Source organism: Schistocerca americana, chromosome 1 (genome assembly GCF_021461395.2).
Source record: "Schistocerca americana isolate TAMUIC-IGC-003095 chromosome 1, iqSchAmer2.1, whole genome shotgun sequence".
Lineage (NCBI taxonomy): Eukaryota > Metazoa > Arthropoda > Insecta > Orthoptera > Acrididae > Schistocerca > Schistocerca americana.
In genome coordinates this window covers 1,019,780,284-1,019,796,387 of record NC_060119.1, presented here as the reverse complement: position 1 = coordinate 1,019,796,387, position 16,104 = coordinate 1,019,780,284, and the positions used below count along the sequence as shown (strand labels likewise).

At 45.1% G+C, this 16,104-nt stretch overlaps 1 protein-coding gene across 1 annotated transcript in view; it reads right to left on the bottom strand.

Annotated features, from left to right (window-relative positions):
• The window catches only part of LOC124616383 (frequenin-1), a 274,518-nt gene that overhangs the window by 11,139 nt on the left and 247,275 nt on the right, over positions 1–16,104 (bottom strand). Inside the window, exons 5-6 of the mRNA XM_047144692.1 lie at positions 2,102–2,180; positions 1,869–1,957 (exon numbers count right to left, since the gene is read on the bottom strand). Of these exons, the coding sequence (XP_047000648.1) occupies positions 1,869–1,957; positions 2,102–2,180 (168 nt within the window). The remainder of the gene's footprint in view (positions 1–1,868; positions 1,958–2,101; positions 2,181–16,104) is intronic.

Sequence of the window (16,104 nt, the reverse complement as noted above, 5' to 3'; positions counted from 1 at the left end):
ATGTAGCCAACTGTACGCCTTTCTGCGTAAGATTCAAGGAGGTAAGATCCAAATGCGTTTTGGAATTCTGCCTAGCATTGACTAAATGAAAGCTAAGAATTCTTGGAACTAAGCTCATATTGTTTCCAAGAAACGGAACAATGTTAAAGAAAAAATGTACTGAGAGACCGATGTCAGAATTCGCAGACAGCTGAACACGGGTCAAGAAGAGGTTCCTGAATTTACACAGTGTCTTCAGAGCTAGTTCAAGAACGTTGGCGCTCTCCAACCCTCCCCCCCCCCCTTCGCCCCATACATTAATACGTTTCCTTGAACTTTTCGGAATACCATTAAAAAATAAATCAGAAGCTAGTGATCGACGTGATTAGTTCTCTGAAAAAGATATAGATTTCTGAATGTTATTCCTGTGCAAAACATTAAAAGAAAGAGTATTTCATTTCCCTTCCAAACATTTAGTGATATCTTTAAAAAAATTTAGCGAAACCAGAAAGAACAAAATCTACTGTATTGCTCTAGCTACAATAAAAATATGCTGTTTGCTAAACTGAGAGGAAATAATGAACATGTAAAATTTTTGTTATTTTAGTTTAGTAATGGAACTTTGTAGTTCCTTAAATTAATTATTATTTTCTTTCCATTGGAAAAAGTGGGACAGAAAGATAAGAAAATCTAATATGATATGAACATGTTAAATATAAGACATTGTTTAACCAAATAAATTGAGTGCTATTGTGATAACAAAAGTATTTAGTAAAATACTCGAATTTTGGAACATTTGCCATAATAGTAGCTAAAAATTGATAAACACGATCAAAATCCTTACGTGTACAATTGGAAAGGAAAAAAATTTGTGAGTGGTAACCAAAGAGAAATCACGCGGTGGACCTGTACTCGATCACTGGTGGCAGCATACATTAAACTGACACGGTCATTTCTGAAATAGTGCGAGATAAAAGTAATTTCAGCAAGCTGGGAAGCATACGAGATTTATTCTTTATTTATGTCCGAATATTTCAAAAAGAATATTGTCATTATGCGTACAGGGTGGATCACACTTAATGGTGAACTGACAAAAGTGAAAGTAAACAACGGAAAACAAAACCTTTTAGCAAAAATCGATTTCGCAAACCAGATATATTCCAGGTAGCTGGGAATGTGTTGTTATGAGGTGCCACTGACTTCAGCGTTGTCCTGATTAGTAGAAATGTATTAGGAATGGAAACGTTTCGATTACGTCTCCATCTTAATGGTTTCAAATTTCGCCCATGGTCCACTTTAAATTGTGCTTGCGTTGGACCGTATAAACGAAAAATATATGGCATAACTATACTAGAAGAAGTGATGTGTTGACAGAACACAAGGTATCAAGGCGTTATCAATCTAGTAATGGATTGAAGCGCGTGTGTTTGGGACGAGGGCATAAATTGTAGAGGGAGACCTAGCCATGAATACGATAAGCAATTTAAAATGGATACAGGCTGAACTAGGTTATTGAGAGGCGAAGAGGTTTGCATAGGATTGACTGGCGTAGAGTGCAGCATCAACCCAATCTTCAAACTGAAGACTAACAAGAACATTGTTTATGAGGTTACACGAGCACGTTAATTTATAAGTTACGCAGTAAAATTCAGAGATAACATTTCAGCCGTATATCTCAAAAATCATTCATTCGTACCGGTAGTCAGCAGTAATGGAAAAACATTCTAAAACCATGAGAAATAGATATCAAAATGGAAAGGAGATTTTGGTACCCCCAAACCTGGTTCTTTAAATTAACATTTATTCCGAAAACTATAACAGGGTATAATCAGTTCCCAAGCTGCGTCTAATGTGAATCATGTCGCATTTTTTACATGAAGAATACCTACCACCATCTGATAGATGGCGTCCACAATGTTGTACATCTCGTCTCTGGTAATGTAGCCATCATTATCGACGTCATATAACCTGAAGGCCCCTGTAATGATAAGCAATGACATTCTCCGTTAGACATTTCTATATAAAAATTAAATAATAATATAGATATATTAAAGCCATTTTTGGTGAATTTGTGGAAGCGTGATTATTTGATATCTGTTGGTGCAGAGACGTCAGCACTCACAATGCAGCTTCTCGTCGAGGTTGCCTCTGGACGTGATGGACAGGGCCCGTATGAACTCTTCGAACTCGATGGAACCGTCCTGTTGAAAGGTTGAGCTTTAGTTCGTGCAGGCAATGTCTGTTTATTTTTAACAGGTTATAAACATTTTACGAAGAACGCACGTTTGATCTACTCATTTGTTTTTTTATTCAAACTTCATACTACACTGGTGTGCAACACTTAAGGATGAAAGTAAATTTCGCACGATATGACACTATCAAGTAAAACAACTTGACGGAAATTTGAACATACTCAGAAGAAGCTGCTACATTATACTACAGGAGGTATTGAAATAAACAGCAATGAAACGAACGGAAATGACACATTTGTTCAAAGACAATAACGTACTACAGTAGGCCGTTCCATTCCTCCACCAGTGCGGTTCACAACTGGTGGGTGGTCGCTGGTGCATGTGGACGTTCTGCAATACGTCATCTCACACCCGCTCGATGGGATTTAAGACGGACGAACGGGCAGGAAAGTCCATTCGCCGAATATCTTCTCGTTCGAAGAGCTCCTACACCTTCGCCGTTCAATGCGCTGGGTCATTATCATCCATAAAAATCAAGTCAGGGCCGAATTCAGGCTTTAAAAGAAGCACGTGGGTAAGAAGTACAGTGTGGCTGGTTGTTTACCTTGTTCAAGTATTTGGAGGTCAATAAGCCCTTGTAACGTTATGACTCCCCACACCATAACTGCTGGACCACCAAAACGATCATGTTGGACAAGTCTGGAGGTACCACCATATGGCGAGATGTAAAAAATGGCTCTGAGCACTATGGGACTTAACTTCTGAGGTCATCAGTCCCATAGAACTGAGAACTACTTAAACCTAACTAACCTAAGGACATCACACACATCCATGCCCGAGGCAGGATTCGAATCTGCGGTCGTAGCGGTCACGCGGTTCCAGGCTATAGTGCCTAGAACCGTTCGGCCAGGTGAGATGTAGGACTCGGTAATACACTCAGGAATATAGTTGAACCAACGCCTTTGGACGGTGACTTTATCTTCATTGATGACAACGCCGTACCATATCGAACAGCGCAGGTGGAGCAGCTCTTGGGACTAGAAGTTATTCGGCGAATGGACCGGGTAGCCGGTTCCCCCTACTTACACCCCATTGAGCAAATGTGGGGTGGGTATTGCAGCACGTGTACATGCACCAACGACCATCGAGCACTTGTCAACCGCAATGGTGCAGGAATGGAACGCTCTACCTCAAGAGCTCCTTACCAGTTGCGGCCAGTATGGTACCACGTCGCAGACAATGCGTTGACGTCCGTGAAAATCAAACAGCCTATTAAGAACCATGTCTCGCAATTTGTAATATATCAGCGAACGACAGTGTGTTTATTATCTCTGAATAAACATGTTAGTTCTGTTTGGCTAATTGCGCATTTCTTTTAGTTACCTTCTGTGCTATACTTCCACAGTTCCTCTATGCAAATTGGCAAATTGGCTATCTGAGCTAGGCTAGACTATAGACTAGTGAAGAGGAATCGAAGAGCACAGAAATTTCTGTTTAGGCAGCTATGGATTAGTAACATCGGCAGCTCGACCTGTTATGAAATCAATTTTTGGTAAAGTAATGAATAGTGCAAGTACCACATTCTTCTTTGAGACGCAACGAAGTCTGCTGCGTCCAACAACGTAAACGTTTAACGATATTGCAGGGCCTGTATTGTTAAGAAGAAAGATGGAATGTTCCTTCGGGTATATGAAAGTATAGGTCTAACCGTGAGTCGTGCATGGATAGCGGAAGTGGTGAAGCCGACTGCTCGAGTGAGGTGGGAAATCTGGGTTCGACAACGGTGCTGCACATATTTACATTGCCGTCATTCCCTTATATAGCTGATGATTGTTCGTATTCGCAACTGCGAATACATGTTACGTAAAAGTTTTAACTGAAAATCACAAGATGACGACTTGGAACTGGGGAGATATATGTGAAAATAGAGGACCTGTAAGCTGTGTTAAAGGCGATTGGAACGCTATAGCAACATCGAATATCTTTCCTATTATCAAAAAATGGTTCAAATGGCTCTGAGCACTATGGGACTCAACTGCTGAGGTCATTAGTCCCCTAGAACTTAGAACTAGTTAAACCTAACTAACCTAAGGACATCACAAACATCCATGCCCGAGGCAGGATTCGAACCTGCGACCGTAGCGTCCTATTATCCTGTCCCTACTTCTTGTTATTGTTTCTCATATATTCCTTGCTTCGCCGATTCTGCGAGGAATCTCTTCATTCCTAATCTTATCAGATCAATTATCAACATCTTTCTGCAGCAACAATGTTCCAATAATCTTCTTTTTGAGCTGTGCCCGCATTGCCATCGGCAATACGTCCTCATGGACGTATTTGTGTTTCGTTACCTAGCTACGGTTTCCCTGATATCTTGGTAGGCGGTGCCCTTGCGGCGCTTCGAGCAGGATTTAATAGCAGACGCTGCTCACACATGACATCTGCGTGCTGCTGGTTGTCTGTTTTGAAGGAGTCCCTCTGGTCACGGTCTAGGCTTGCAAACCATGGAAGTCCACTATCCCCGTTTGGATGGTGGATGTTTACTTTGAGGAGCAGCCCGCTCCTACTGGAGAGTTGCCGCATCTATCACCTTGTGCGGTAGCAGGCCACAGGCTGCAGTTAACTAGGCGGAGATGGCCACGTACTCTGCCCTTAATTCTCCTAACCTGGACGCAAGAATAACGGTGAGTGCCATTTCTTGTGAACGGTAAACTGGTCTCTGTGGTTCGTGAAAATCCTTGTGATTTTGCTATTGAATTTCGTATGATTATTTTGCCATATGCGGCTAGGGCTTATATTGCTGGCCGCTGTTTTGGCCGAACCCTTAACTGCGATCAGCATCATAGTACTAGGGGAGTGTCAGAGTTAAATATTTATTTGATTGTAAGAGGGCTTCTGTTTTACTTTGTGAGAACCTGGCATAGAAAGATTTGCTTTTACTAGCACTAGTAATGGGTGAGGTGTCTTGTTTCGGGTACTTTAATTTTTTTTTAATATTCTACTAACTCTCAAGTAATATGGACATGGAAATGAAGTCCCATGCTTCTTGACGGAACGTAGGGGAACGATCGGTCGACCTGCACCGCCGTACTAGGCAAGGTCCTAATGGCGATGGTTTGCCGTTGCCTTCCCCCGACCGTAATGGGGATGAATGATGATGACGAAGACTACACAACAGCACCCAGTCATCTCGGGGCAGATGAAAATCCCTGATGCCGCCGGGAATCGAACCAGGGACCCCGTGCTCTAGAAGCGCGAACGCTACAGCGAGACCACGACCTGCGGACCTTAAGTAATATACACTCCTGGAAATTGAAATAAGAACACCGTGAATTCATTGTCCCAGGAAGGGGAAACTTTATTGACACATTCCTGGGGTCAGATACATCACATGATCACACTGACAGAACCACAGGCACATAGACACAGGCAACAGAGCATGCACAATGTCGGCACTAGTACAGTGTATATCCACCTTTCGCAGCAATGCAGGCTGCTATTCTCCCATGGAGACGATCGTAGAGATGCTGGATGTAGTCCTGTGGAACGGCTTGCCATGCCATTTCCACCTGGCGCCTCAGTTGGACCAGCGTTCGTGCTGGACGTGCAGACCGCGTGAGACGACGCTTCATCCAGTCCCAAACATGCTCAATGGGGGACAGATCCGGAGATCTTGCTGGCCAGGGTAGTTGACTTACACCTTCTAGAGCACGTTGGGTGGCACGGGATACATGCGGACGTGCATTGTCCTGTTGGAACAGCAAGTTCCCTTGCCGGTCTAGGAATGGTAGAACGATGGGTTCGATGACGGTTTGGATGTACCGTGCACTATTCAGTGTCCCCTCGACGATCACCAGTGGTGTACGGCCAGTGTAGGAGATCGCTCCTCACACCATGATGCCGGGTGTTGGCCCTGTGTGCCTCGGTCGTATGCAGTCCTGATTGTGGCGCTCACCTGCACGGCGCAAAACACGCATACGACCATCATTGGCACCAAGGCAGAAGCGATTCTCATCGCTGAAGACGACACGTCTCCATTCGTCCCTCCATTCACGCCTGTCGCGACACCACTGGAGGCGGGCTGCACGATGTTGGGGCGTGAGCGGAAGACGGCCTAACGGTGTGCGGGACCGTAGCTCAGCTTCATGGAGACGGTTGCGAATGGTCCTCGCCGATACCCCAGGAGCAACAGTGTCCCTAATTTGCTGGGAAGTAGCGGTGCGGTCCCCTACGGCACTGCGTAGGATCCCACGGTGTTGGCGTGCATCCGTGCGTCGCTGCGGTCCGATCCCAGGTCGACGGGCACGTGCACCTTCCGCCGACCACTGGCGACAACATCGATGTACTGTGGAGACCTCACGCCCCACGTGTTGAGCAATTCGGCGGTACGTCCACCCGGCCTCCCGCATGCCCACTATACGCCCTCGCTCAAAGTCCGTCAACTGCACATACGGTTCACGTCCACGCTGTCGCGGCATGCTACCAGTGTTAAAGACTGTGATGGAGCTCCGTATGCCACGGCAAACTGGCTGACACTGACGGCGGCGGTGCACAAATGCTGCGCAGCTAGCGCCACTCGACGGCCAACACCGCGGTTCCTGGTGTGTCCGCTGTGCCGTGCGTGTGATCATTGCTTGTACAGCCCTCTCGCAGTGTCCGGAGCAAGTATGGTGGGTCTGACACACCGGTGTCAATGTGTTCTTTTTTCCATTTCCAGGAGTGTAGAAACTCTAATTTAAATTTGTTTATTTGGAGAGTTACCGTTAGCTTAATAGTTCGTAATTTTTTATGATAAACTTGACCTCTTTGGCGAATAAATACTGCTCATTTTTATGTAAAATTTATGCGTCTCTGGTAAATAAATACCTTAAAAGAATTATGCTGAACACCTTACCACTCCCAGATCTTGGCTCCATACCGTCTAATGAGACGGTTTTTCCACAGTTTATGATACATTATGGTCCAAAAGGGAGGATAATTAGAGTTTAAAGTCCCATCGACAACGTGGTCATTAAGGACGGGACACAAGTTTGGCGCCGGCCACGGTGGTCTCGCGGTTCTAGGCGCGCAGTCCGGAACCGTGCGACTGCTACGGTCGCAGGTTCGAATCCTGCCTCGGGCATGGATGTGTGTGATGTCCTTCGGTTAGTTAGGTTTAAGTAGTTCTAAGTTCTAGGGGACTGATGACCACAGCAGTTGAGTCCCATAGTGCTCAGAGCCATTTGAACCATTTTTTGAACAAGTTTGGCTTCCTCAAGGAGGGCGAACGAAATTGGCTATGCCTTTTCTAAAGGAACCACTCTGCAATTTGCATGGGGCGATACAGGAAAAACACAGAAAAACCAAATCAAGACGGCCGGGTTTGATCCGTCGTCGTCTCGAAAGCGTGTCCACGGTACTGGCTGCTTCCCTTGGTACTAGCATACTATGCTGACTCCAAACGTACATTCTCAGAAACTTCTTCATCAAATTAAGGCCCATTTTTTATGTAATACACCTTTTCTCTAGGAAAAGCCTCTTTTTCCTTTAGTAGCATTCTTCTTATGTCCTACTTGCTTCGTTCGTACTGTGTTATTTTGCTATCACGCTAGCAGAATACCTTAATTAAAACATGTCGCTTATGTCATTTGTAATATTCCTCATTACTTTCGTCTTTCTCCAATATACTCTCAGTCATTATACTGCACTCAACAGATTGTTGACTCCGTTAACACGTTCAGTAGTTACTTTTCATTTTCAGTGACTGTAGCAATATCATCATTCTTGTCATTGACACCCTTCCACCCTGAATTCTGGTCCCGATCCTGAAGCTTTCCTTTGTTTCCATCATTACTTCTTCGATATATAGCCGTAGATCCATTCAACAGATTTGAACTTCCTTCCTCTAGAATTTAGAACTACTTAAACCTAGCTAACCTAAGGACATCACACACATCCATGCCCGAGGCAGGATTCGAACCTGCGACCGTAGCTGTCGCGCGGTTCCAGACTGAAGCGCCTAGCACCGCTCGGCCACACCAACTGTCCATAAAGGACATCAGCGAATCTTTATCACTGATACCCTTTCACTCAGACATTTAAACCCCCACTTGAAGACTTTGGTTCCTTCATTGTTTCTTTGATTTATAGGTTGAACAGTTGGTGCGAAAACTGCATCCGTGTCTTACATCCTTTTCCAATCCCAGCATTTCGCTCTTGGCCTTCCATTCTCGTTTTTCCTCTTGGTTTATATAAGTATGTATATTACCCGTCATTCTCTATCGTTCACTCCCATTTTTCTCAGAATTTAGCTATCTTGCATAATTTTACAGTGTCGCATGTCTTTTCCAAGTCTACAAATGCTATTACCTTGTCTCAATTTTTCTTGAACTTTGCTTTCCTTGTCATGCTCAGCATCAGAACTGCCTGTCGGATGCCTCGACGTCTCCGAAAGCCAGACTGAACGTCATGTAGCATCTCTCCCAGTTTGTTTTTCCTTCTCCTGTAAATTATTGTTCACATCAAGTTGAATGTATGAGACGTTAAGCAGACTGTTCGTTGTTCTCGCACGTCTGTACCCTTGCTGTGTTCGGGTTGTCCGGATGATATTATTAAGAAATTCTGACAATTTGTCTCTAATCTCATAGATTCTACTCGCCAACTTGAATGGCCGTTTGGTTGCCACTTCTCTCAATTATTTAAGAAATTCTGATGAAATGTTTTCTGTCCACTCTACATTATCTGATCACAAGCCTTCCAAAACTCAGTAAACTTTAATATTACATATCCTATGTTTTCCGAGTCGACTCTCATTTCTTCTTCTATCATGCCATAACACAAGTTCATCCTCCGAAGAGATATTCAATTTACTTTTTGTACCCACTCATTCCTCTGTTTTTAACAGATGGATTCACATTGCGCTCTTAATGCTGAGCCTTTGCTTTTAATTTTACCTACTACTACTGCCTTGCCGCAGTGGATACACCGGTTCTCGTGAGATCACCGAAGTTAAGCACTGTCGGGCGTGACCGGCACTTGGATGGGTGACCATTCAGGCCGCCATGCGCTGTTGCCATTTTTCGGGGTACACTAAGCCTCGTGATGTCAATTGAGGAGCTACTCGACCGAATAGTAGCGGCTCCAGTCTAAGAAAACCACCATAACGACAGGGAGAGTGGTATGGTGACTACACGCCCCTCGTAAACGCATTCCCAGCTGAGGATGACACGGCGGCCGAGTGATCCCGATGGGCCGCTTGTGGCCTGAAGACGAAGTGCTTTGCTTTTACTATTATTTTGACTTTTCTATACTCTGATAGAGTATTTCCGAATACCGCTTCCTTTTCTACTTTTCCGCATTTTTCCTGCAGGCATTTCCCCTTAGATTCCCTATGCTACCAATTTACTTCATTCCTAAGTAACTTATATCGCCGTATTCCTGCCTCGTCCTGAACATTTTTGTACTTCTTCCCAACTCCATTAATTGAAGGATCCTGTTATTCGAGCTTTCTTCGCTGTTCCTTCCTGGTGTGTACCGATACCAAATTGGCGTCCGTAACCTGCGACCAAGCGAGTAGAAGTCTGTGGTCATATTTCTGTTCCAGAAGTTTCAGCCTCGACACTAAACTAAGTTTGGTTGCCACAAGTCTAGCTCCGCTATCTACTGCAGGAGCCTGAACGCTGTCAATGCACCATAGCATGAGGGGCAGACCATCGCAGAGGGGACATGAGTTACACAGTTCCTAGGCTTCGTGCTGCGCTGTTTCAGCAGTCTACGCGGACAAAAATGATGTCCTGTCACAACATGGCCAGGTCGAGTGGCCATAAATACAATCGGATCCAGCAACGTGATATCTGTCATCATCTATAGCCAGCACACCCTCAACTACTACTACATGCTGGCACCGCTAGCCATCGGACTATGGGCTGTGCCTATTCCTGGGAGCTAAGCTGTTGCCTTCCAGCTGAGGGCCAACTGCTCGTTGGCTTCACCGGGTCAGGGTGCCAACTTGTGTCCTCCTGTCGCGTGTTGAGATGAGCAGCACCGCCGCTTAGGGCCGGTGCGGACCTGTGGCGTGCTGACTATAGTGAGACGACGCCTTCGATTGTTGTATGAATTCTGACAAATAGAGTTGTTATTCTCATACTGCCTCCGACTCCCCGATCACCTCTACCCTGTCAACCATCCTGAAATATGATCATGACCTCCTTCGGTGTCAAGCCATCCTGAGCTCTCTTTACTACATTTATCTGTCCAACTTCTGTTGTCGTCCTTTTAATAAACGTCCATTACTCTTCATCTAAATCGTCTACTGAGGTATTGATTATCGCAACCTCTACAGCCATCTCTTCCTTCCTATGCACGACGGGCGTTCAATTGAGTAATGCAGCTCATTATTTTTCAGAAAACAGGATGGTTTTATTCATGATTCAAGTACATCATGTGATTTCCCACTCTCTTGGCTATAGAACCCTGTTTTTCAACTTAATCTCCGTTGAATGCGACGGCCTTACGCCACCTTACTGAGAGGGCCTGTACGCCAGCATTGTAACACTCTAGTGGTCGACGTCAGAGCCAACATCTCGCTGCATCAGTAACGTCCCCACCACCCACATACTGCTTCCCGCAGAGTGTTCCTTCATTGGGCTAAACAGATGAAAGTCGGAAGAAGCGAGATCAGAAATGTAGGGTGGTTAGTGGTGAACAGTTCTATGCAGTTTTATGAGCCCCTTCGGGTTCGCAGAATTTTATAAGGCCTTTGGTTGTCCAGCCAGGTGTTTGATTTTGAAGTGTCGATCAACGCGAATGAGAGTACCCGTACGTTTCAACATTGCACGAGTGCGACATGCCGGCAAACTGGGAGATTGGCCAGGTTTGCTCGACTTCGTTGCGATGATGATAGACACATCGCCCAACGATTCACCCTGTTTTTTTGTTTACTGCGAGGTCTCCGTAGACATTCTTCAAGGGCCTGTGAAAATCTGTGATGCTCTGGTTTTCTACCAAAAGAAACTCCATGACAGCTCTCTGCTTGGGACGCACTTCCGTTACATGCGCCATTTTGAAGGCTGCGTAAAGCTCCCTACCTATAAGAACTTCATTAAACTGTAAGGGATGGTGCGGATTCTTCCAAAACCTCCCACAACTAATTCCTCAGTTTCTTCAACCAAAACTGGCAGAGAAATAAAATGTGGTTGCATTACTTATTGAACACCCCTCGTACTTCAGTATTCCACGTCTTTCCAGCTGGAATCTTCTCGTGCCTCTGGACTGCTTCCAAGTGTACTTCTTCCTCTTAGGATTTTTGAAGAATATGTTGCTTATCAAAAGCTGAAATTTATTACAGAACTCATTTAGTATTTCTCCTTTTCATTCCTACTACTGAGTCCATGTTCCCCGCTAACTCTGATTATTACTCCTTCCACTACTACGTGTTCAAGTCCCCTATGAAAGATAGAGTATCTTCTCCCTTTACACACCGAATTCAACGTTCACTGTTCCCATGTACTTTTTCTACGTCTCCATCTTCTGTATGTGACATCGTCATGTATACCTGAACTATTGCTGTTGGTGCTGGTTTGCTCTCTAGCTGATGATAACAGTCGTATCACTGAACTGTTCATAATAACTCAACGTCTTATCTATTCATAATTAATTCTACATTCGTTACACGATTTTCTGCTGCTGTTGATATTATCCTGTATTCGTCTGACCAGAAATCCTTATCTCCTTTAAATTTTACTTCACTGCCTCGTACTATATCTACAGTCAGCCTTTGTATTTCAATTTTAAGACTTCTTGCTTTTTTTGATTCGTTCAGACTTCCTATGTTTCACACTCCGACTTGTGAAATGTTACCCATTTGTTGGTTATTCACCTTCCCCTTGCCACTTCTCTCCCGGAATCTCCAGTAAGGAATTCGTCTCGAACATATTGCTCAACTGTACTACCTTCGGCCTATTTATATTGTCGATCATTGCTGATTATGCACCCTTGTAGCGGCGGTGTTCCAGCAAAAGGGGAAATCATTCGCCTGAATCTCTGTCCGCTCCTCCACCCTCTTTGACACGGCCGTTGGCAGAAAGAGGTGACTCTGAACATCAGATGTACTCGACAGACATTTCTTATGACTTTTATTCAAAATTCAAGCATTGTCTTAAATCAAACCCAGGAGCTAGGACGCTTTGTTTACTGCTCAAAGATGCTATCCCTAGACTGGGTCTGAAGAAACCACACATTGAACCGCAAAAAATGTTTAGACACAGACGTAGATCGAAACTACTAGTGATCAACAGTGAGTTTAAATTCAAAAACATGAAGGAAATGGGCTATGGAATGGACTGTAATAGTGGAAGTTGAAGTCAGAATGAGGCTGGCTAGAGATTCATTCTAGCAGATATCAGTCCCAAAATGTGTCAGGTTTGGTGAAGCAGTAGAGTAACGGAATAAAACAGAGTAAGAATCAGCTATGGTAGTGCTGGTAATTCGAAAATTGGGACAAAACATACATGGCGGTTCTGGAGAAATGCCACATAATTTTTGAGGTGAGTTTACATGTGAAAATAAACAGAAAAATCCTTGTGAACATGTGTCCGATTTTCGATTGTTGCGGAACTGGAGCGAGTTGAAGACTACACACATCAGTGAATAATTATGAAGTAAGTGTGGACATTATTTACCGAAATGGTATGCAGACGCAGTGGTGGACAGAATAATGGTGTGACAGATGACTTGTCCACCCTAAAAGAGGTGATCAAAAAGTCCCCCAACCATCTCAATGCACTTGTCAGAGCGTTGGAAGGTGCGGTGTTTTGTACATCGAACGTCATCTTGGCTGGCTTTAATGTGCAAGTTCTTCACGCCTATCCGCCATCGTAGCGTGCACATCCCTCTTTAACCATCCCCATAAACACAAGTCTGCCGGCCGCTGTGGCCGAGCGGTTCTAGGCTCTTCAGTCCGGAACCGCACTGCTGCTACGGTCGCAGGTTCGAATCCTGCCTCGGGCATGGGTGTGTGTGGTGTCCTTACGTTAGTTAGGTTTAAGTAGTTCTAAGTGTAGGGGACTGATGACCTCAGGTGTTAAGTCCCATAGCGCTTAGAGCCAGTTTAAAAAAAAAAAAAAAAAAAAAAAAAAAAAAAAAAAAAAAAAACACACACACACAAGGCTAAAGAGGTCAGGTTGAGTGATACGGCAGTCGGTTAATGTTTTCGCCTTGGTCAATCCACCGCTGAGGAAATGTGTTATTCGGATGCTGGGATGCCCGTCCGGTAAGGTGAACCGGTGATCCATCATGTTGCAGATACATTTTCCGTTGTTGCTGTAACGTCACGGCTTCCAAAAGCGTAGGTAGGTCTTCTTTCACAAAATGTACATATGCTGCAGCTGTCGGCACAGGCCCTATCACCAGATCATCTATCACGCCACACCAGAGGTTCACTGAGAACCTAAATTGGAACCTTGGCCGCGAGGGGTATCCGCGCCGTCTAGGGCGCTTTGTCACGGCCCGCGAGGCTCTCCCCACCCCCCACCCCCCAGCCCCACAACATTCAGAGGCTCGAGTCCTCGGGCATGGGTGTGTATGTTGTCCTTAGCGTCAGTTAGTTTAAGTTAGATTAAGTAATGCGTAAGCATAGGGACCGATGACCACAGCAGTTTGGTCCCATGACCTTACCATAAATTTCCAAAATTTGGAATCTTGCTTCCCTGGTGTCATATAGATTCACCATCACCCGTGTATGAGAATTGCTAGTGTTGATGATACCACAGCGTGTAAACGTAGCTTCATCTGTAAATAAAGTGTATTGCACGACGTTTCTGTGTACAGCCAACCATTCACAAAATGGTTGCCTGCTTACTGAGTCACCTCGATGTAGATGTTGCACGGGCTGCCCGTGGTACGGATACAAGCCATCGGAATGTAACGTATGCCACACTCGTGTAACACACTGGTGTAACTCCGTTGTAACACTGCAATAATGTCGATCCTTCCTGAAACGACTGGATGGCCACACGCTCTGATGTTACGTGTAAGCTGGGTAGTGCTCCGGATTCACGTAATCTTTGAAAAGCCCTGGAAAATACCCTGGCACAGGGCAATCGTCGATCTGAGAAACGCCTGTGGTACTGTGTCATAGTCGCATGGGGGCTGCCATTACAGTACCCCTACACAAACAACGTGTTTGCATATTTTGCATGTCGGTATTCACAGTACAATGGACTTGCTCAATTAAACAACACACAAGCACGACACGCAAACGGCCGCTCACTGATCCTGTCCACAATCGCACACTGGGTATACTTGCAGCTGTTGCCTCTTTGCGAAGTCACAGCGCTGCCATTTGTTGCAGAAACCTCACAAGGCTTTTAGGATCAACCATTCATCTCTCCCACGATTATTAAGTCCATCCAGTACAGTGTCTACACAACACTTCTATAAGTAATATTCGTACTTGTCTCCATAACCCTTCACAGATGGGTGTTGTTTCAACCCGCTCCAGTTCCGCAAAGATCGAGTATGGGACACATGTTTGGAGGACTTTTCGGTTTATTTTAACTTGTAGAATCACCTCACAAATTATGTGATATCCCTCTTGAATCACACTGTACGTAGATAAGAATAAAATCTTGTCTGCTTGCAGATCACATCATTTCGAATAAAATGCTCCAGAATTCGGCAACTGTATCCACCATCTTCATCAGGAGTAAAAAAGTACACCGACTGAAGCACGGTGTTCCTCTCGCACAGGCGCGACTGCAGCGTCTGGAAGCGTCCAGAGAGGACCGATTTGATGCATTTCACAGGAGGGCGAGTTATGCATTTCTTGGTAGCTTTGACTAGCCGCGGGCTGAGTAACGTCAGGTGGCGCGAGGCCCTGGCGCCAGATTTGAAACTGACTCTTTCGCCTACCTACGATCGTAAATCAACCGCCTTTGCTACCACTCGCTTGCCTAAGGCCCACGTTCATATTACACTCATGTTCAGAAAAAACGAACACCTTGAAAGACTCGAGATAGGACAGTCGTATTTACAAGACATGTAAATTAGTATGTTCTGCAGAAATGATTACATTCCAATCATCTCGGTCCAGCATGTGTCCTGTTGCCTAGTGGACACAGGGTCCACCGTGGGCCCTGATAACCTGACATGCGTGATGGCATCGACGCCTATAAAGAGTGAATGGCGTCCTGTGGTATAGCGATCCTTGCCGCATTCACTAGGTTACAAAGTTCATCTCTGGTGGTCACCAATGGGCCACACCCCTGCAAACATCGTTTCACCACATCCCTCACATTTTCAATTGGCGACAAGTCTGAAGACTGGCGGGACAGGGTAAAAGGCTGACATCCTGTGACACCAAGAAAGCAAGGTGTTCGTGCTGCAACATGTGGTTGTGCATTGGCTTGCTGAAAAATGGTGTCTAGGGTATTTTGCAGAAAGGGTATGGATACAGGTCACAGAACGTCATTCACGTACGTCACACTGCTCACAATGCCCTGGATACGCAAAAAAATGTGATTTGTGGTTGTACCCAATAGTACCTCACACCATAACGCCTCGAGTTGCCGCTGTGTGTCTTGTCTAAAAGTGGTCGCTGTGACGCCGCTCACCCTGTCTGCAGCGAACCAAATGCGGCCATCATTTTGAAAAAAAAAAAAAAAAAAAACAGAATCTGGTTTCGTCCGAAAACACCATCTGATACTATTGCTGTTCACGTTCACATCGTTCCTGCACAGGTACACTTTGCCGCCTACAAAGGTAGGCGGTAAAGTGCAAGACGAGCACGTAACCCGTGCAACAATAAACGGCGATAGACTGTCACCCCTGATACTGTATGATGTGTTACACTGTTCCACTGTTGCACCAGAGCCGAGGAGGACGCAGAATTGTCCGGCAATGCCATTCGGATGTGCCGATCTCCTCGGGGTTTGGTCTGGGCGGTGCGGACTGACAT